Source organism: Pseudonaja textilis, chromosome 1, assembly GCF_049901715.1.
Source record: "Pseudonaja textilis isolate UNSWEBS1 chromosome 1, rPseTex1.2, whole genome shotgun sequence".
NCBI classification, from domain to species: domain Eukaryota; kingdom Metazoa; phylum Chordata; class Lepidosauria; order Squamata; family Elapidae; genus Pseudonaja; species Pseudonaja textilis.
In genome coordinates, this window is record NC_141990.1 from 234028823 (window position 1) to 234050796 (window position 21974).

The 21974-nt window shown below is 36.7% G+C and overlaps 1 protein-coding gene across 12 annotated transcripts in view; it reads left to right on the plus strand.

The window, feature by feature from the left end:
• BRSK2 (BR serine/threonine kinase 2) overlaps positions 1 to 21974 on the plus strand; it is a 460906-nt gene that overhangs the window by 412367 nt on the left and 26565 nt on the right. For all 12 annotated transcript variants that reach the window (XM_087920981.1, XM_087920982.1, XM_087920987.1 and 9 more), the window contains 3 exons: positions 11288 to 11411; positions 14605 to 14785; positions 16431 to 16520. In XM_087920981.1, the coding sequence (XP_087777107.1) occupies positions 11288 to 11411; positions 14605 to 14785; positions 16431 to 16520 (395 nt within the window). The remainder of the gene's footprint in view (positions 1 to 11287; positions 11412 to 14604; positions 14786 to 16430; positions 16521 to 21974) is intronic.

The following is a 21974-nucleotide window of genomic DNA, read 5'->3' on the forward strand; positions in this document are numbered from 1 at the left end:
GTCTGAATCTGTCTAACACCCTCTAACTCTGAGGAAAAGCTGTGTTCTGTCCCGGCGGAAACCAAGATGTCATCAAAGTACGGAACCACGCCAGGAAGGCCCTGTAGGATCCGTTCCATTAACGACTGGAATATGCCCGGGGCGACACTCACACCAAATTGGAGGCGCTTGCATCGGAAGGCCCCTCTGTGGGTAACAATGGTTTGCAATTCGGCCGTTTGGTTGTCCACAGGAAACTGTTGGTAAGCCTGTGACATATCCAATTTGGCGAATATCGTTCCGGGTTCGAATGTGTGCAGTAAATGCTGGATTACTGGCACTGGGTATGCGCTAGTCTGTAAATAGCGATTTATTGTGGTCTTGTAGTCTGAGCACATCCTTATACTACCATCTTTTTTGAGGGGTGTGACAATAGGTGTCTCCCACTTAGCAAAATCCGTGGGTTCGATTACCCCTTGTTTTAACAATTTGTCTAGTTCCGCATCCAGCTTAGAACGCAGAGCGAATGGCACTCTCCGCGGTTTCAAGTGGATGGGAACTGCCTGGGGATCCACTGAGAAGGAAATAGGTGTGCCTTTGTAGCACCCTAATTCATCGCTGAAAACGTCAGCGTAATCAGAGAACAGTGAGTCGGTGTCAGAGGACGAGACAGCATGAACCCCCGTTAAGCTAAGGCCAAGAGAGGGGAACCAATCCAACTCCAAAAGACTAGGAAGGGCACCATCAACTACCACTAATGGCAGGTGGCCTTTAAAGGTTCTGAATTTGACTAGGAACTTGCCTGTTCCGATTACTGGAATGTTCTTCCCTTGGTAGTCTCGTAAGGATAGGCGACTCTTCTGCAGCTGTTTCCTGGACAGGCTGGGACGTATTTTCTTGAGCGTGCTCCATGAAATAATCGAGAGCGCTGACCCGGTATCGACCTCCATTAGGCAGGGTCTACCTTCTAAATGAATGGAGAGTTTAATTTTATTGGGTGTTAAGAAGGTATGGTTAGCTTGATAGCATGTAAAACAATTTTCTACTTGCCTGGATGGCCCCGAGGGGGCATAAGATGGTGGCTTTTGTGGAGCCACGTGCGCTGCCTGGCACACCCTAGCGATGTGTCCTCTTCTGCTGCAGTTGTTGCAGGTGGCACTTTTGAACCTGCACGTTGCTCTGGCATGGGGACCCCCACAGGAGAGGCACAGCGGGGTGTGCCTAGGTACGTTGCCTTCTCTCGGTCTCGTTCCTACCTGTGGCTGCTTTAATGGTTTGAGGCGGTGCACCTCAGATTGCTCGATGGGCTCTTCTTCGTTCACTGCCTCCTCAGAATGCACAGTGACTGGATTACCTTTGGGGGTGTTTCCCTGTATTTCAGCCGCTGACTGTATTGCCAATTCTGCAGCCAGGGCTTCCTCGATGGCTTGTGCGAGGTTGAGGTCCTTCCTTGCCAACAACCGCCTCTGTAGTCTTGTATCCTTGACTCCGCAGACAAGTTGGTCCAGGAGCATGTCATCAAGGTAGCCTTTAAATTCACAGTGCAGGGCTGCGGTTCTGAGGGCTGCCATATATTGGTTTATGGTTTCTCCCTCCGCTTGCTTCCTCATGCGAAAGGCGAAGCGTCTCGCGATCTGTGACGGTTTCGGCGAATAATGATTGGAGAGGGTCTCCAGTAGCTCAGACCATGGGACATTCTTGAGTTCTCTTGGGGCAAACAGTGCTGTTGCTGTGTCAAATACGGTGGCCCCACAGTAGCTCAGGAAGAAGGACTTCTTTTTGTTGTCTGTAGCGTCAGCCAGACCCACAGCATCAATATAATGGTTAAACCGGTTTTTATAAGAGTCCCATTTATCTTCGTCTGGTTTAAATGGCTGGAACGCCGGATTCGCATTCATGGTTGGTTCAGCTTGTGGCAGGTAAAACAAGTCTCACTGGGAATACAGGCCCTGGAAAAGGTAGCAGCTACAGTTTGTAGTGCTGTTAAACGAGTGTTCAGCTTCTGAGTTCTCTCTGGGTTGTACAGGTAGCAGCTGCGCTCGCAGTGCAATTCCGGTCTGGTGATTCAGCTCGTGGAATCTCTCTGGGTTTTCTCGCTCTCTGCAGCCCTTGGCGGCTGGGAACAGACGCTATAACTGACGTCTGTTTGAAATTCGCACCCTTACAAGGGCGAGGCGGCGAATGCTGCAGCTGCGCGCTGACAGCGATTTGAATTTCGCGCCTAGATCAGCGGTCGTGAGCGTCGCGCTGGAGCTTCGCTACACGCAATTCTGGCAATTTTGCTGTTGGGCGGCTGAGGATCTCAGCGCCCACTCTCTTGTAGCTAGTTTGTGTTCTTGAGCGGCTACACGCTCCGCTTCGCTTCCTTCTCAATGGCTGACCGAGCTCTCAACGTCGCGGCTACGGTCCAGCGCTTCAGATTCGTGATATTCAGCTCTTGTATAGCTGCTGGTTGGCCAGATCCCACCTTCGTCGCCAATGTTAAGTTCGGAAAGAAGGGAGGCCACACCAGAGCTTCAGTCATAACACGCTTTATTCGTGGGAATAAAGGGGGCTGTCGCGTCTGCAGCTAACAGCAGACCTACCAGCGAACAGCAGCTGGCTCAACCTAGCAGCCGGCTTTTATAGCCGACTGTCGAAGGGAGCCAGCCAATGGGGACTAAGAACGCCCCCGCAGGAATTGCGGACCTGATGGGGAACTGGTGTCAGCCCCAAGGACATAACAACAACTCTTCCCTTAGGTATTACAGGGTCTGTAGTAACACTAATCCCCTCATTCTCTTTCCATGTAAAAGGCAAATAAAACCAGTTGTTTTCAAATCTCTCTACAGCCGTGGCTTTTCTTCATGTTGCGTGTATCTGTACAATCATGTGCTTTAAAAAAACTCTCCAAGTTTCAAGGGTTTGTATGAGGTAGATCTGAAAAGGCTTTGAATCATCTTTCCTTCAAAAAACCTGAAGATCAGAAATGGGAAAAGGTTATCAACAAGCTCTTCAGAAACAAAGCATTTTAATTAAATGCTTCAATGTTATTTCAAATATATCAGCTCAGTTCACAAATTAAATAGTTTAGCTAGTGATAATGTAGGAACACAAAGATCCAGATTGGATTTGGAACTGATGCAGATCCCTCATATGCTTTTTAGTTTCTTGATTTTTGCCAAGAAAATGCCAGTTGAGTTGGGACGTAGCAGAATGTATACCTTGATAGTACCTATTGAGATGATGGAGTACATAAGTTACTGTTTAAATAAAAGTAGCTGATTACAAATATTTAATGCTAACACATCAAGAATATGAGAAGTTATTCCTGGTGTACATTTAATTAAGATGTTCCAAACTAGCTTTGTATCTAAATGCCCTTTTGAAATTTTTACCTGCAAATAATTATCTGAGAGGGATGGGGGTTCCTACAGCATCCATAGCAGATGGATTATTGGCAATTATTGCATTTGCATGCAAAATGTCATCTTTAACTTGTCAATGAATAGTAGTGGAAGAGAAAAGTAGGAAAATAATGAAAATGGTAGAAAATAAACAATTTTTCCCAATATAAGTGGTCCCTTGATTATTTTTTTAAACATGGTCTTCTCTCATTTCCTTTGTCTTGGGGATTTTTTTTTATCAGTATGTGAAACATGTATGTAATTCCTTTTCTTGCACTTCTCATTTTAAAGATGCTGGATTGAAGTCAAGGAATCTTAGTAGGCAGTTTGAATGCAACTCAAACCCTGGCTCTTTTCCCCTCTCCGATATAATTGCTGAATTAATGAGTTCAATTAGATAGCACCCTGCAGTAAACATAATAGCAGTTGTAAAAAATAATGAACTGTATTTTTATTTCAGCCATTGAGGCCTTTATATCCGTGGCCACTTTGGAGTTTAGTATTATTTTTGCTTTACCAACAGGATGTTTCAATGAATTATTGGACCCATGATTGAAATTTTAACATGAATGTACTTCCTTTGTCTGTGTCTGCATCCTTTAATGTATCTGTTTTGTTTAATGGTTCAGATGATTGGATATTGTATCTTAATATGTCTAGATAATGTGCCAATTATTTGTGGACAAGCCTAGACAAATTAATAGAAATTAAGCGAATATATTTTATATATGTTTTGGTGTGAAGGCTCCATCTCTTTTTGCATTAATGTATCCATTTTAAAAATAACTTTAAAAAAATCATACAACCTGAGATGGTATTATCCATGATAAGTAATAAACCAATATCTCCATCCAAAACATTTTTAAATCTCTTTCCAATATCAATAGTCAGTTTAATCAAGCTATGAAATTTGAATTTCCACGGAGGGACCCAGCAGCCCTGTTCTTGGAGTTCCACTTCACTTTTTCATAATCCTCAAACCCTCCCTATCTCTATGCATTGGAAACATGTCTAGAGGGAATTTCACTCCTGAGTTCCCTTTCGTTAAATTTTTATTTATCTCTTTTATGTATCAAATTTAGAGATCACCCATCTCATTCACAGAGCAACTCTGGGTGGTGTACAATTAAATTACAACTTTACATTCATCTAATATGCTGATTTCTAAAGACACATATCATAACTGATGAAAGAGCAGTTTCTGCTATGAATAATTTTAATTGTACAATTGCACATCTAAATAGGACTGGTATTTTTTTTTTACAATCTTATTAATATGTTCAAAGATGAGATAGGCAATTAACAAGGTTAATTCTTAGTGTTAATTTGATATTTTCAGATATCTCTTATTTATAAATTCATGTTCTTCTGAATCTTACTATTGCCTTTTGCTTTTTTTCTTCCTCTTTCTCTTTCCTCCTTGAATTAAATTATCCTCTCTAAAATGTAAAATAAAAAAGCTAGATGGAGAGAGGAGCGTTTTAACTTAAAATGGTATTGTGTGTGTGTGTGTGTGTTTATATTTAAGTATATTAGTGACACAAACATTTTTTTTTTCCTTTTTATGACCCTGTAATTCCTTGCTTCAGGGTGGGTGACTGAGTGGAGCTAAGCGTTTATTTGCCAGATGCCCCTCCTGACACCTATGTGGTGTTCACAGCAGATATTTTTTCTTTGAATCCTGATACAGAAACATCTGTCGCTGCGTAGAATTGAACTCTCAACCTTCCGAGTGGGAGGCAAGACTCTTCACCTCTAGGCTAGTGACACAAACATATATTATGCAAAATTAAATTCAGTCAGATGCTTAAAAGTAAGCTATCTGCCATCTCAGTTCTGGATGTCACCACAAAATCTTTACCAGTTATATAATTATGCTAAAGATTATTGAAAATTATCAGTTCCGAAAATCATCATAATAAGCATCCAACTATAGACGTGAAAAATAGTATCAGTCTGATTCCATTATCAGGACCTTAGGGATTTTTCTGTTTTCATACATTTAATAGTATGAATAACTTCTCTAGTAGATAAAGCTAAATAATTTAATCATACTGAATCCTCAAGCATGTTATTTTTTTTCATTCTTAATTCAGTATTATAAAGTTAAATATATATAAAAAAATATATCATATGTTCCACCTGAGCACTTTAATAGCTGTTTCTTTGTGGTTGTTTCAGATGATAGACCATTCTCCTGTTCCCAATATCTTTTTTTTTTTTTGCATGAATATTTTATATAAAGTACATAAAGGCAAGAAAAGTTACAGTTTATCTTACATATGTACTCAGAAATTCAATATTTTTCAAATATTTTTCTCTGTGAAGAATATGCAATAATGCAATCACAAACACTGTATCTAATGATCATTATATTTGCAGACTGTATTATTTTTAAAAAAATCTTCAAAATCTGGTTTTTGCTCTTTTATAAAAATGAGATCCTTTACTAGTAATATGTTTAGGTATCCTCTTGAAACATTAGAATGATTGGCAAAAATGTATCCAACGGCAAATCCCATCTGTTGGAAATGTAAGGGAAATCATGGTACCTTCTTCCATCTCTGGTGGACATGTCCAGAAGTCAAAAAAAAATTGGATTAGGATTATCATGGATAGAGGAAATCATCCAAGGTGGATTGGAGTGGAAACCTGAATTATTTCTTCTGGGTATAATTAAAGGGGACTATTCATTTAAAGTAAGGTGTTTGATTATTCATATCTTAACAGCGGCACAAATTTCACTGTCATACTACTGGAAGACGCCCAATTTACCACCTATATATCTTACTATTCAGAAAATTTTTGAATATGCTGAAATGGAGAGGCTTACATTAAAATTCAAAGGAATTCAAAGGAAAAGATGACACAGAATATTACTGGATTTGGGATAAATGGTACGAGTGGATAGATCATTTAAAAAAGAGTGCATAAAATAAGGAGAAATAAGGACTTTAAGAAATATACTACTATATATGTGTTAAAGGATAGGAAATTATAGAACATGAGTTTCTATTCCTCTTTTGTTTTGATTAAGCTATATAAGTGACTTATTTATAAAAAATACATTGTTATAATCCATGTGTAATAATGTAGTGTATTAATTTATAATATGTAATATATATTATTAATATAGTTATTTTACAAGGATAGGAAGTAACTGCCATTCAATACCTTCTATGAAATATTTAAATCACTATCAAACTGTACTAGAGGAAAACATGATTGGTTTCATTATAGAATGTGTTGTGATTTTATTTGTACAATTTTGTATTTTTTTACTTTTGCATATTTGTATATTTTAATCTTTTATATTCAATACAGCTTTTTAAAATATAAAAAAAACTTTAGAATGACTTTTCTTTATAATAATCGATGCATGATTGAATATAAAAATCAAACTAATAATCCGTTATCTATTGAGTCAACTAAGGAACAAGGTACAAAAGATAAGTTGGGAACATATCTGATGTAGATTTGAAAAAAATAAATATATCCTTGCTGTGAAGAATTTAAAAGCCACCATGTAGCCACCAACTGGACTCCAGTATATAAGTAGACAGGAGTTAAATTTAGCTGTCCAGCTTCCAGTTAGGAAAATGATGCTTTAACCATCTCTGAAGCAAGATGGTGTTGCAGTTTGCTTTGCCCCCAGTTACTCAAAGGAGCATTTTTTTTCTTCCACCAAACTTAAGGAGGGAATTTGAAATCAACCCATCTATCCTCCAGACTGTCTTTTCTCATGAATAAGTCACAGAAATGGACATTTCCCCGATCAGCAAATGAGTTGAACAACAGAGAGGCAGGGTCTTCCATCAAGTTCATAGCTGTACTGAAGTCTAAATCTAAAGGCACTACAACTGACTTTCCTCATTTCTAATGCACCTTGAGGGTTATAATTTCTTCTTCAGTTAGAGACTTTCTTCAGGTACAGGTAAATGTTTCTCTTTGGTGGTTTTCATTATTTCTGGGGTTGCAATATTTAGAAATATCAGAACATCATCAAACTTTGTTTGCCTCCCAAAAAACTGAGAACCAAACCAAATATTTCAACAGAAAGAAATTTGTCTTTCAAAGAATGAACAGAAAGAAACTCTTGTATGGGAAACTGCCTTGTTTATGTATCAACCATAAAACAAAAGCTTGAAAGTCGATTAGCAGACCACAAGATGGCTACTTTGGGGAATATTTGATTATGGGCCTATGAAGTGTTTGGATTTTTTAGCCCGTTACTGGAACCAGACATTACCACTGAAGATGAACTTTGAAAATGTTTCTTTTCTCATCCAAGAAGCTTCTTCAGTTCTAACTGGAGACAACTGAGATGAATTTACTGCATTCACAAATGCAACTGGATAGTCATTCAAAACTTGAAAAAGACATTGTGGATTATTCTTTCAAATTAAAATAGAAGAGATTGGTTGGAGTTCTAATGGAAACTATAAGTAGACTTGAAAGATGATAAGAATTTCAAGAGAGAAAAAAGATATTAGAGGAAAACAAAACTCAGAATTTTACTTATGGGATATAAGAATTGTTAGGAGGGAGAAGGAAAAATATGAAATTACTTTATCTGATTATAGTTAAATAATGAGTTCTTATTTCTGATAATGTTGAATGGTTATCTGGATTAGCCAGTATTTCTTTTGGAAATGTCTAATAGTTAATGGGTTTGTTTTTGATATCTGAATAAAGGGTGATCCTTATGAGCCTTGGTGGCATTGTGGTTAGAGTGCAGTACTGCAGGCTACTTCTGCTAGCTGTCGGCTGCCTGCAATTTGACACAGAGGTGGTATTCAGCAGGTTCTGACCAGTTCTGAAGAGCCAGTAGTGGAAATTTTGAGTAGTTCAAACCGGAACTGGCAAATGCCATCTCTGACTGAAGATTTTACAGTATCCTTCCCCTGCTGTGCCCATCAAGCCATGCCGACAGAACCGGTAGTAAAAAAAATTGAATTCCACCGCTGATTTGACAGTTCAAATCCCACCAGGCTCAAGGTTGACCCAGCCTTCCATCCTTCCGAGGTGGGTAAAATGTCACCTTGATCATCTAGAGCAGGGGTGTCAAAAGTTGATTTCATTGAGAGCCATATCAGGGTTGTGTTTGACCTTGGGAGGGCGTGGCCAGCTCAACTTGGCCTGAGTGCTCTGCCAGTGAAAACAGGTTTCTGAGATCTGTTTCTGCTTGCGACTGCCTCTTGCAACCTTTTGCCAGCAAAAACTGAGCTTGGAAGGGCCTCCCAGAGCCCTCGCAAGCTCTGTTTTTGCTAGCAGAGACATCACAGACTGGTCCTTCACTGTTTCCAGGGTGGCCCCACAGGCCAGATCTAAGCACCCCACAGGCCAGATCAAGCCCCCAGGCCTTAAGTTGACACCCCTGATCTAGAGCTAATTTCAGCCCCTTTTCAGCATTTGGAGTATGCTGTTTATTAGAATTCTGAAGCTCGTTATTGCTTTTTTAATGCAACTCAACATTAATGATTTCAACTTCATCCTTTTCTAAGCTAAATTATCATATCTCTTCATCTCCCCAAAAGGGTTTCATCTCATCCATCACCCTCTGGTTTTTATCTGCATGAATTAGATCTTTCTTTTAAAAAAGCCCTATAAATCATGAAAAAGAGCTTTTATTGAGATGAACAAGTTCTTAAAGCTATTATTCTGTCACATTCACTGCTAAATTATCCTCCATGTTAAAAATATATTCTTCAAGGAGCTGTTCTATTTTGTATATTATTAAAAAAAACACCTTTCTGTTTCGCAGACAATTCCTGGTTATGCAACATCACTGGAAATGTAAAATCTTTATTCTAGATCATACAATCCTGCCAAGAGTCTTTTTATTCCTTCTTTTATACTCCAGTCCAACTGATTTATTTTGTTACAAATAAACATAAATGTGTCCCTTGCAATTTTATGTCTGAGAAGATATAAATCATATGCTTTCAATGGCATCTTCTTGTAGCATGGTATTTTCCCTAATAGAAGGAAGAGTTAAAGCATCACAAAGAGGTGGAGATATCTCAATGGATGGGAAAGTGTATATATGCTATAGGAGAAAGAAATATGTAGTTGTTAAAATGTGTAGCATAAATATATGCAATATGGCAGTTAATTATATACACATAACCATTAGTAATGCTCATCTGATCTATACCGATGAACCTGCATTTAAACGTACACAGTATCCTGGAGAGAACACTTCTGTTGGGGGATATATATATATATATATATATATATATATATATATATGTGTGTGTGTGTGTGTGTGTGTGTGTGTGTGTGTGTGTGTGTGTGTGTGTGTGTGTGTGTGTATGTATGCATGTGTGTGAATATGTTCCAGCATAACTCTGGAATGCCTCGAGCAATTTCAACCAAACTTGGTACACAGATGACTTACCCTCTGAAAATGAATATTGTAGGGGTAAGACACCCCTAACACTCTTCGGGAGGGGAGGTGCCTTAAAATGGCTTCTACTGTACAGCACAGTGGATTTGCCATGGTAACATTTTCACAGTACTCCAGTACTCCACAAGGGGGCTTCCTCTCAGCCCTCCAAGGAAATGTCAGGCCATTGACCAAGTGCAATCAAAAAAATGAAACACCAGTGTAGGGTGTGTGTGTGTGTGTGAGGGTGAGGGTGAGGGTGAGGGTGTGTGTGTGAGGAAAACAGCTTTAGCAGTTTCTTAATATGCTCTGAGTGTTCTGAGGCTTCCTGAATCAAGTAGTATATTTCAGAAAGTCATGATCAAATCAAATATGTAGTGTCCCCATTGCTCTACTTCAGATTTCGTAATAACCTGTTTAAATAAATGGCCCTTTCTCTTTACTGTTCTTCATTGTCATCTTTGGCTTGTGGATATTTTAAGCAATACTGCTTAAAATTCTCAGCCTCTATTATGGAGAAAGGGAGAGATTTACTAAACTGTAATTGTTTTGTTTTGTCAGGCAAAGTAGGGGAGGGGAGAGTGAAAGAGAGAGATGTGAATGCATGCATGCTCTTTTAAATGTGTCTTCCCTTTTACACACACACACACACACACACACACACACACACACACACCTCCATTTTTATATAAACTATAAACTAGTTTTCATTTTGTCTATAGAGGGATGTGTGAGTACTTAATAACCTCAAGCATGCATTATAATAGTTAATAATCTACAGTGCCCCTACTAGTTGTATGTGTTCCCAGAGTTTTGGGAGAGGAGAGGGTAGAAAAACCATACCTGTTAGAGGATACTGGACAAGCAAAAGATGCATGAACTATGGACAGGCTTCTGAATAATAGTCCTAAAGGATACTACTAGTGTTTTTCTTTAACCAGCTGCTTTTCTTTCTCATAAAGTTTCCTCACAGCCATATCCATTACTAATGTGCACTGCTAAATTTTCACAAATAATACTAAACCTTCCTTTTCTGATTTTTAACCTGCAAAAATTTAAAGTGTATCTACAAGTTTTTTTGACATGGTGAATGGCATCATACTAGGTGATGGGGTAGTCCCAGGGTCTCTGTAATGAAATCTTGGCTAATTTAAATTGTATGAAAACTACACACACATGCAATTTGCTATTGCCATTTTCAATTGCAGTCTTCCCTATGATGCCTATATTTCCATCACTGCAGTCACCTGATGTCCCTCCAAAGTGACAAAGTGAAATAGCTTGTATTTATTGTGAGGTTGCTCTGGGATTGTATCACAACAAATGCTACTGTAGAAGTATTACATTTAAGAAAAATTTAAGTCAGATTCCTTCATGAGATGAAGATGCGATGAAAGCTATGTCATGGGGACATGGCTGAAAAAAATATACCTGTTCTGTGATGTAGAAAGACCTATACTACAATTCTGTGCTGTTCCTAATTTTTATTGGTCTTTTCCTTTTTTTTTTTTCTTTCTCTTTCTCATCACATCAGGCTTGCCAAAAAATCCTGGTTTGGTAATTTTATCAACCTAGAGAAAGAAGAACAGATCTTCGTGGTTATTAAGGACAAACCATTGAGTTCTATCAAGGCTGATATAGTACATGCATTTCTGTCGGTAAGTATATAAAATTAAAGGCAAATATCCCATTCAGCTGGATGAATAAACATCCAAAACAAGACATGGTCTTTCAGCCACAAATGACCTACTTTTCCACAATAAAGGTAAAGTCTTTATCAAAGTCTAGTTTCTCTGTTGTGGAACATCCTTGCACTTTTCTTGGCAACAATCTAGAAGTGGTTAGTAATTGCCTTATTCAGGGGTTGGTTCTTTATTAATTCAAATATAGGGCATAGTCTTGGATGTATGTAACCCAACTGCTTCATTTCTGAACCTAGATAAGGACACTGGGTAGTGCTACATGCAATTTAAAAAGTGGCTTAGTGTGGCACATAATCAAACACTCTTTGGAAAGTCTAGTTATGAGAACTCTGCAAACATGATCTCATTTCAGTGAACTAAAATGCCATCTTTATCTGGATTGTGTAGTTGACTTCCAGCCCATATTTTTAAAAATGCTGCTTGTTGTGTCCATTACTTTTAATTAGTTCCTCCTTATTTGATTGTGTATCGACATATTTCATAATTGCGTAGTTTCTTTTCTTTCTTTTTTTTAAATTTTATTGGTTTTTAAAAACAAACATAAACAAATAAAACAAAAACATCAAGCTATCTTCCATAGGTGTACATACAGTGTGCCGGTTGGTTTACAAATTGTTTTGTGCTTCCATTTCGTAGTCTTCAGTTACAATTACATTGCATATGATCTCATATTGTCAATCAAAAATTAAATACCTTAGTATCATTATTAATCATTTGACTATACTTTTATTCATTCATGTTTTACAAGATAATCATAATTTACTTAGTTTATTTTATAACAGTTCATATTATCATCCCAAATCTATCCTAAAATCGTTTTGTAGATATAATAAGAAAGAAGTACATCTTTATATATTTATTATTTTCTAAAAGTCTACATATTTCATTACTGTATTTTATTGTCTAACCATTGATAGAAAAGATCCCAAATTTTATAAAATTGTTTATCCTCTTGTTCTCTAATTTCAAATGTCAAATCTACCCATTCCCAATAAAAATATCTCTGGTTTCAAGTCTATATGTTTTTTGTCATTTTTTCCAACCACATGTGGATTTTAGTCCAGTATTTTTTAGCATCCGCACAAGTCCACCACATATGGTAATATGAGCCAGGTGTCTGATGATATTTCCAATATTTTTCAGATTTATTCTTGAACATTCTTGCTATTCTTGTCGGGGGGAAATGCCACCTGTAAAACATACAAATTTTCTTTATATGCTGTTGACATTGTCATTTTATAATTTTGAGACCACAATTTTTGCCATTTCTCTAAATCAATCCCATATCCAAAATTGTGTATATTTCAACACAATTTTATTTAAATCTTCAAAGTAGTCTTTTCCAAGCCTAATTGGAATTGTTTGAAACAAATATAAAATTCTGGGTTATATATTCATCTTGATTGTTGAAATTCTCCCTATTAATGACAGTTGTAAATTTTCCTATTTCGCCAAATCTAGCGCTCTTTTAATGTACTACATCTTGCTGTCAAATATATCCCCAAGTACTTGATCTTATTCATGACCTGAATTTTCAATAGGTCTGCCAGTTCTTCCTTTTGTCTTGATAGCATATTCTTTGTCAAGATCTTTGTCTTATCTTTATTTATTTTCAAACCAGCCACCTTTCCATATGTCTCTATCTTTTCTATCAATTTTGATGCTGTTTCTAAAGGGTCTTCTAAGATGAAAATCAGATCATCTGCAAATGCTTGCAGCTTAAATTCTTCCTTTTTGATTTTCATTCCTTTTATATTCTTTTCATCTCTAATATTTCTGTTTGGCACTTCCAAAGTTAACACAAACAGCAAAGGTGATAGTGGGCACCCTTGTCTTGTTCCTTTTCTTATATTGATAGAGTCTGTCAGTTCTCCCTCTATCATTACCTTGGCCATTTGCTTATAGTATATAGCTTCTATTGCTTGAATAAATTTTGTAGCAAAACCCATCTGTTCCAACAGTAATAACATGAATTGCCAATTCATGTTATCAAATGCCTTCTGTGCATCTAGAAATATCAGAGCCATTTGTTTTTCAGGATGTGCCTCGTAGTATTCCAAGGTGTCCAAGATTACTCTCATATTGTCTTTAATTTGTCTCTTTGGCAGAAATCCATTTTGATCAGGATGGATAAAATTATTTAAATATTTTTAAAGTCTTTCTGCCAATATTGAAGCAAAGATTTTATCATCTGCATTTAGTAGAGAAATGGGTCTATAGTTCTTAATTTGTAATGGGTCGGCCTCCTCTTTTGAAATAAGTGTAATACAGGATTCTGACCATGATTTAGGTATCTTCTTCTTTAACATAACTTCACTCATAACTTCTAGCAATGGAAGATTCAATGATTCTTGTAATGTTTTATAAAATTCTGCCAGAAGTCTATCTGGGCTTGGTGCCTTTCCATTATTTTGCATAGTTTATTTTCTTCTGAGGAGAAATATATTTCTTTCCTAAAGCTACTGTTCTTTCTTTTCTTTTCTTTTCTTTCTTTTTCTTTTTTTGGCCCACATATATTCAAAAGAAATTTTGTGATCAAACACATTCAATTATAATAATTCAAATAATCATTTCTCTGAAAAGAAGAAGCTGGTAATTATTACCATCCCACAAGGAACAAAAATGGGCTAATTAAGATTTGGCTCAGGAATGCTCTGTTCATAACTAGAGAAAAGAAAGCAACATATTAAAGGGCCAGAAATGGAGGAAACAAGCCATTTCAAAACAAAAGATGGAAGTGGGGAAAAAGCAACTGGGAAGCATCAATAGTACTTCTTTGCCAATCATATTTGGCAGTGGAGCTGAAATTGTATATAAATTAGAAAAGATTGGTAGGCATCTTAAACATTGCATTATAATTGGAAGGTGAAAAGAGTTCCCAGTGAAGGAAAGCAATTTATTTTTAATACAGATGATCTATATAGCTTGAATAATTTTTTTAAATATGTCAATATATGTGGCAGAACTACCCGATTCTTAAACAATCATAAAGTAAGTAAATAAGAAGTTCATTACCAATTATTTCAGAATGAACAGAAAAATGTTCTTCTGTCCCCTTTAAAACTGTAAAGGGGAAAAAAGACTTTTCAAAGATGATCCTATTGTGGTAGCAGGATTTGTTTTTCAATGATCATTTTGTTTGGTCTAGATTCCCAGTCTCAGTCATAGCGTCATCTCCCAAACAAGCTTCCGGGCAGAGTACAAGTCCACTGGAGGCCCTGCTGTCTTCCAGAAGCCAGTGAAGTTCCAGGTAGACATTACATACACAGAAGGTGGGGAGGCCCAGAAAGAGAATGGGATCTACTCCGTCACTTTTACACTTTTATCAGGTAACTGATAAATAATTTTTATTTATTTATTTTAAATAAAGCTACAAGAAATAAATAATTGTCTCAAACCTGCTGTGTGGAGAATGTAGATAGGAAGAAAGGTCTACTTCAAATATGGCTAGTTGCTTCAACACGTTAATGCAAAAATATTCAAGTAGAGTTTTCTGAGTGTTAGAAATATGTAATTACTTCCATTTTCTAGTGTATAATTATTATCTTGTGGACACATGGAAATAATAATTAGTATAGTTTGCATAGCTTAACATAAGATATCAATCATGTAGAATTTAGTGTTTCCCCCCAAGAATCAAATTGTTAGGCGTATGTAAAAAATAATAAAGAGGAAAGCTGGTGTTTTTTAATACTTGAAATAAGAGGGATTAATTGAAATGTCTTAGAACTCCAGAAAACTTTGTGTACTAGTATACACAGAGGTGAGCTTGACCAGTACTGATTTCTTTTGCCTTCTTAAAATTTCAGGAATTGGGTGGATTATCAAGCACTTCACAGATTTAATACATAGTTCAAGTGACATGGAATATTCTTAGTAGACATAATCTCTGTTTGTTACTCACATTTTGAAGCTATTCATCTAAAAATATCCTATTGCTTCCCCCCCAGTTCACACAATAGTGAGTCATATTGTGTGTTTAGTTTCATGGCTAATAAATTATTCTGTCATTAAAACATAGTTTGTTCTTTAACCTACAAATTGGCTTATGTTGGTGACAAAAGCTATTCAAGACCCTAAAATGAACCAATATCTTCTTTGTGGAAGACAGCTAAAAATGTGTAGGAACCTACAGACAAACCAACAAGTTTAAGAAAGGAAAATAGAAGCTTTAGTAAGATTGAACAATATATAACTTCATTAGGTCTATCATCAACTATTGCTATTAGCTTTTACATTGATACCACCCAAGCAAGGTACAACATCTAGAGAACTGGTCATTTTTATTAACTAGTTCAAAAAGAGAGAGAAATATCTCAAAGAACGATGAGATGTCATATGAACAAAAGATGTGAGATACATGTCTATGGAGATTCTCAGTCATCCAGGTCATGATTGTCCCAAAGGTGTTTTTTCAAAAAGCAATTGGACTTCCTTTGTTTTTCTGTGAAAATGTTTGGCTTCTCATCCAAGAAGCTTCTGCTTGTTATAATTGAAGAAGCTTCTTGGATGAGAAGCAAAACATCTTCAAGAAAAAGCAAACGAAGTCCAGCAGCTTTTTGAGGAAACACCTTTGGGAGAAGTAAGATACAAGAATTTTGGAAGCAAGAATTAAAAAAAGAAAGAGGATAAATTTATTGAATAGAGAGACAGAGGCTAGTGTGGTAAGAAAGCTAAAGGTGGAAGAAATTCTTTACTATCAAAGTACAGTACAGTATTTCTTTCACCTAGTAAATCACACAGTGGTTTGTTACCAATAATATCTTGGCAGGGAGATGGGTAATGCAGAATTGGAAGGAAGGAAGGAAGGAAGGAAGGAAGGAAGGAAGGAAGGAAGGAAGGAAGGAAGGAAGGAAGGAAGGAAGGAATCTGAACAGGAAAATTAAAGAAATAGGCTTTTTCCTACCTCTTCCCTGACACTCAACATTCAGTGATATTCTACCTTATCTTACAGTGTAACATCTCTTTTGATAGGTCCAAGCCGTCGCTTTAAGAGAGTAGTAGAAACCATTCAGGCACAATTGTTAAGCACACATGACCAGCCATCAGTGCAACAATTATCAGGTAAGTTGCTTATCTTTGCTTCATGAAAGGGCATGAACCAGAAGCACCTTTCAACGTCACATTGCACTTGAAAACTAATTTCATTCAGACCAACCAGTAAGACTCCTCAACACCTCCCTTCCATTTGCACTACCCCTGCCTGCCTTGCAACAGTTCTCATTTCCTAAATTCATTCCTCCCCATGGCCCTGCCCTGCCCTGTTCTGTCCTGCCCTGCCCTAAGAGCCACCTGTCCCTGTTTCACAGGAAGTGTCATCAGCTATTTGTATCCTTCTAATGGTCTGTCCAGTATACAGACATGCTTTGAAACATCATACAAAATGGCTTTATTCAATTATTTTTTTAAACAAAATTAAGCAGTGATTTAATTTAGTTCCTAAAGAAATAGAATTTTGAAAGCAGATGGGAATATCTGGAAGCTTAACGCAAGATTAATTTTTGAAAGGAACTCTTATTGAAGAATCAGTGTGCCATTTTCTTTCCTCCCTAAATTTAAAATCATTCAGCAAAGACAGAAGGAGCTTGTCTTTTGTGCTCTCTTTGCTTTTTTTTTAATGGGATGACACATTCCCTGAAAGCCATACTAACAAAATTTTGTCCCTGCAATTTCTCCTAACCTTTCTGGCCTTCTTCAAATCCTGTTCTTCACATTCTAAAAGTCACTTCCCTCCTCCTAAAAAGTAAATTTTGTTATTCCCAAACAAAATGACTATAGGTGATATTCATTAACAGGGAGGGGATGGGGAAAATGTGATTAAATAGATCCAAAATACAGTTAGGTCATCGATCTAAATGGAACACTTTTTTTTCATTTTCCTATGCTTAAGGAAATACGAGATTTCTCCATACATTAGTGACAAGCCTAACCTTTTCAGATAATTTATGTAAGCCTTTGGAGGCAAATGTAATATGGAAATGAAAGGGGATAAACAGTATCTGAAACTGGGTGCTGAAATAGGAAAAGACTTACAAGATATTCAAAATACTGCAACTTTTAAATAATTTGGAATTTGTTTATATTGTATCCTTTTCTCCAGCTTCCTCAATTGATATATTAGATTTTTTTTCCCAGCCATTCACATATAAGCCAAGCCAGTATCTTCTATGTGCAAAATGTATGCCATTTAACTATGGGCAAATAGTGTATGTATATGTACATACATATACATATTTTGTAAAAGAGAAAGGAATACCTAATTAATAACAGGAAAGTGAATTAGGATAGAATCCACTAAATTAACATTGCAGAATATTTGCTTATTGATTTCCTGTCCAAAGATACTTTAACCTGACCAGACTGTTCCTTGCACCAAATTTTGGCCCTATTGCTAGACTGCATTATAATCTTAAAGTTTTGGCCAGTCACTGCGGAGAATGAACTTCCCATATGCAGTTGATATCTAATACAGTTAATGAACATCCGCCACGCCATGTGAATTCACATTAAAACAAACGTCTGGCTGGTTAGAATTCTTTACAAGAAACAAAGCATTTTGCATGCAGCCACAATTTTAAGTTGTAACAAAAGTGCAGGTATAATTGAATAAGAGTAATAATCAAGAAAGGCATCACAAGGAGACTTTTTCCAAGGAGTATAGCTTGCTAGTTAAATTGAATAAAGAGTTAACCCCTTAATCAGTGCCAAATGAGTGTTGATTAATCATGTGAAAGAATGCTACCATCATTCCAGTACCATCTTCTTATTTAGGAAATAAGGATCATATTCAGTTTAGCAGGATGTTTTTCCAACCTAAGTAATTGATAACCAGTTCATAGTCTACGATGAACCATTATTTACATAAAAAGCCACATTAGTTGTTATTGCTTCATCCAACTCTAGCCTCTTAGAGAGGTTTGGAGAACATATTTTTTAACAAAATAGTGTTCCCAATTTTTCCAAATCAGGCACTATGCTAGGTGAGTGATTGGATATTCTATATGAATAAACTACACTGTGAAAGGAAATAAGCTAACATAATGTATATCAACAGATGCTCCCTCCTGTCTAGGTGATATACCTGTGAATGTTGTCTCTAGTTGTAATGCTGCCAGCAGGGACTTGTGGCTTCATGGAAGTGATCCTTGGCTAATTCTCCTGACCCAGCTTATTAAACTGGCTCACCTGGGTTTCAGAACTCTGTGGTTTCTCATTCTTTGCAAGTCCATATCTGTGTTGGTGGTCATCAGGTTTTTCTCTACATGTATCTCATCTCAGTGGTGTGTCTGTGTGTCACACCTTTGTATTCCATTTAAGTACTGTCTTCATTCTCATTTCTGCTTCTTGGGATTTACTTTGCTTATTACTTTTTATCTAAACTCATCTGGATCAAGGCTTTAGGAGAATTAGTGTGGTATTAGGGTTCAGTAGTTTCTCTGGAATTGGGGAAACCTAAGATCAAGTCCAATGTCAGCCATGGAAACCTACTGGGTGTCTTTGGTGAGTACCTCACAGGATTGCTATGGTGGAGATAAAATGGAAGGGGGAGCCCTATGTAAGTTGCCTTGAGAACTGAACAAAAGGCAGTATATAGAGCTAACAATAAAATAAGCCTATAGAAATTAATTTGTACAGATGATTTTATCATCATAAGAATCCTGACCCATGGAATGCAGTTTTTGCTCTCGGAAATCCTTAAAACTTTGGATTGAAAAGGAATCTGCCTAACTTTATACCAATTAGTAAAAAGTTAAGTTTTCAAAACAAATAATCTTTCAATTAATATGAACTGTGACCTTGTCTCTCTATCAACAAGCTTTATGAACATACTAACTTTCTATATGTTCCTTTCATAAAGTAAATATTACTTTATGAAATATTACTTTAAATATCACTCAGTCTAATTCCCTCTGCCCTATTATGGTAGTCTATGGTAGTTGGTAAACTTTTTGAGTTTATTAACAAGTACCAACATTTAGAAATACAGGAAAGTTGACAATGAGTATGCAATGACAGACAAGAAGTATCTTCTTCTGGTCCTGTTAATTGGGTAATTTCCTCTTCAAATTGTAGCATTACAACCTCTTTTGCTCTTACAATAGTGCAAACAAAAGAATTGAGAAGCAAATTTATGATAAGGGAAAATTGGTTTGCCCATAACTAACTGTGTTTTTAGGAATAGTTAGGTAATCTGAAGATCTTTTTTATACCACCATTGTTTTGATTCCCCAGTCTTTTCAAAACATGAGACTTCTAGTAACCTTGAAATGCTGGGAGGAGGAAATGCCATGAACCTGTCAGTGCTCAAAATCAGAGTGCAAAAAGTAATCAAATCAGTGTCCCACTGCTTTGAGCTATTCAAGATTCCTCTTTCCTTCATTCCACATAAAGATAAAGTTGCTACCCACCTACATTTTACCACTCTTGCAAGTTGTGAGTGAGTAGCTTCTCAACGATCTTGTAACCAGTTTCTCAACAATCTTGTAACCAGCCTCTTTTGTCAGCTTCTTTCCAAGGGATGTAGATTTCCAAGACAGGAGATACGTGGTCAGTCCTACCTATGGGCAGACATCAGAAATAAGATGTTAAAAGTTCATTACCAAGAAGCAGAGTGAGACCAGGATTTCTTTTGGGGGTGGGGGGAGGAACTGCCTCCACACTCTGCAGGGTTGTGGCATTGGTTGCGGGGGGGAAGTGACTTTTTCTCCTCTGGTTTCAGATAAACCAACATGCAACCAGGAAAAAAAAAAAGACCACTTCACAAATACTATATCAACCTTATGGGAATGCTGCAGTTCAGAAGAAAGTCTGAACTGTTACAAATGGCTTTTTGGGAAGTGCCCTGATTAGACAATGATATATTTAAACAAGTTTATATGATGATTCATTCATGTGATATTTCTGCATTTTTGCAATTTAAATAGTGAAAGTTCTGATTAATGGGTTTTTAATGTTCTATGATTTGAAAAATAATCTTGTTTAATTGGCAGTTCTCTGCATAGATTCAGGAATTTTTCTAACTTTTTTTACATTGGAAATTTAATCTGAGGGTTATTTATAAATAGAATAGATGCACTCATTCAGAATTTATGAAGTAAAAGTGCCATCAAAGCCAATAAAAATAATATTGTTTATAGAGGGTAGATATAAATGCCCCCATTAGCAGGAATGTAAGGATTCAGACATTGAAGCAACCAGATCAGAAAGTGAAATATTATTTCATGGGACTTGATTCTAAGCAGTCTCTAGAAATGAGGGATTTCCCTGATGCACCACTGCATCAGTGGAGAAGTAGCCTCAATCTCCCCTGGTGCTACTCCAGTAGTATATCCTGGGTGTAACTAAACCTGGATATTTTTTTTTCACTAATACAGAGGTGAAGAGTCAATAACTACACTGGTACTCAGAAGTGTCACACTGAGGACACCAGAACTATTAGTTCTAAATTGGAATGTTATTTTACATTAGAGTAATATATTGAAACAGATATAGATTATAAGATTAAAACCAAGTACGGATGCCGCTGGGTTGTACAGTCTTAGGAAGACCCTGGAATGGCTTATAAATGCCCTTAATTGCTTATATGAAACATTGTACAAAACTGCATATTTGACATAACATGTTGATAGATACTTTTCAGAAATTAAGTATATGCAGCAGATTGGGTTCTACTGAATAGTTTCTGCTTCCGTGGAGTTTAGACATAAAGGAAAAGGCTATATCCACAATATGTTTTACCACTTTAGCCTAACACTATATTGTATCTCACTGCATGTGCAGACAGAGTTCTCCTTTCATTTGATTACTGAAAAAATGAAAATCTATCAGGCTATTGAATGAGTTGACAGTTTTAGCATGTATCCATAGCTGTACATTATTTTTTTGATCCAAAATTCCATAGTAGAGCATTGCTTTCTGTAGGACTATATGCCAGATGTGAAGGCAATAGGCTTCTTATGCAGTTCTTCATCAACTGCCTTTCAGAGGGTTGCCTTTGATTCTCCTCTAACTAGACCAGGGGTCTCAAACCTTAGCAACTTTAAGCCCGGCGGACTTCAGATCCCAGAATTCCCCAGCCAATTGGCTGGGGAATTCTGGGAGTTGAAGTCCGCCGGGCTTAAAGTTGCCAAGGTTGGAGACCCCTGAAATAGACTGTATTCCATAAAAATACATTGTTACAGCAACATTGTTTGCAAACTTTCCCATAACTTTTAAAATAAAATCCTTTATTTCTGTTAAATTCTTGGCTTGTATAAATATATACCATATACATTATAAAAAGTATATTCTTTCTCAGCTGATTCTTAAAAACCACACTGTTTTTCTTCATATATAGTGAAGAATATATATTCTTCATATATACTTTGGGGTGCTATTTGCTTATCTATAGTCAGTCCAATTTAACTTCTTGCTCCAAGTTCATTTAATGCATACTTTTCTTTCTGCTTTTCTGTTCTTCCCTTAAAAAATAATAATAAGCTAATCTTTTTCAGAGATACCTGGGTTGAGTTGAGGCTA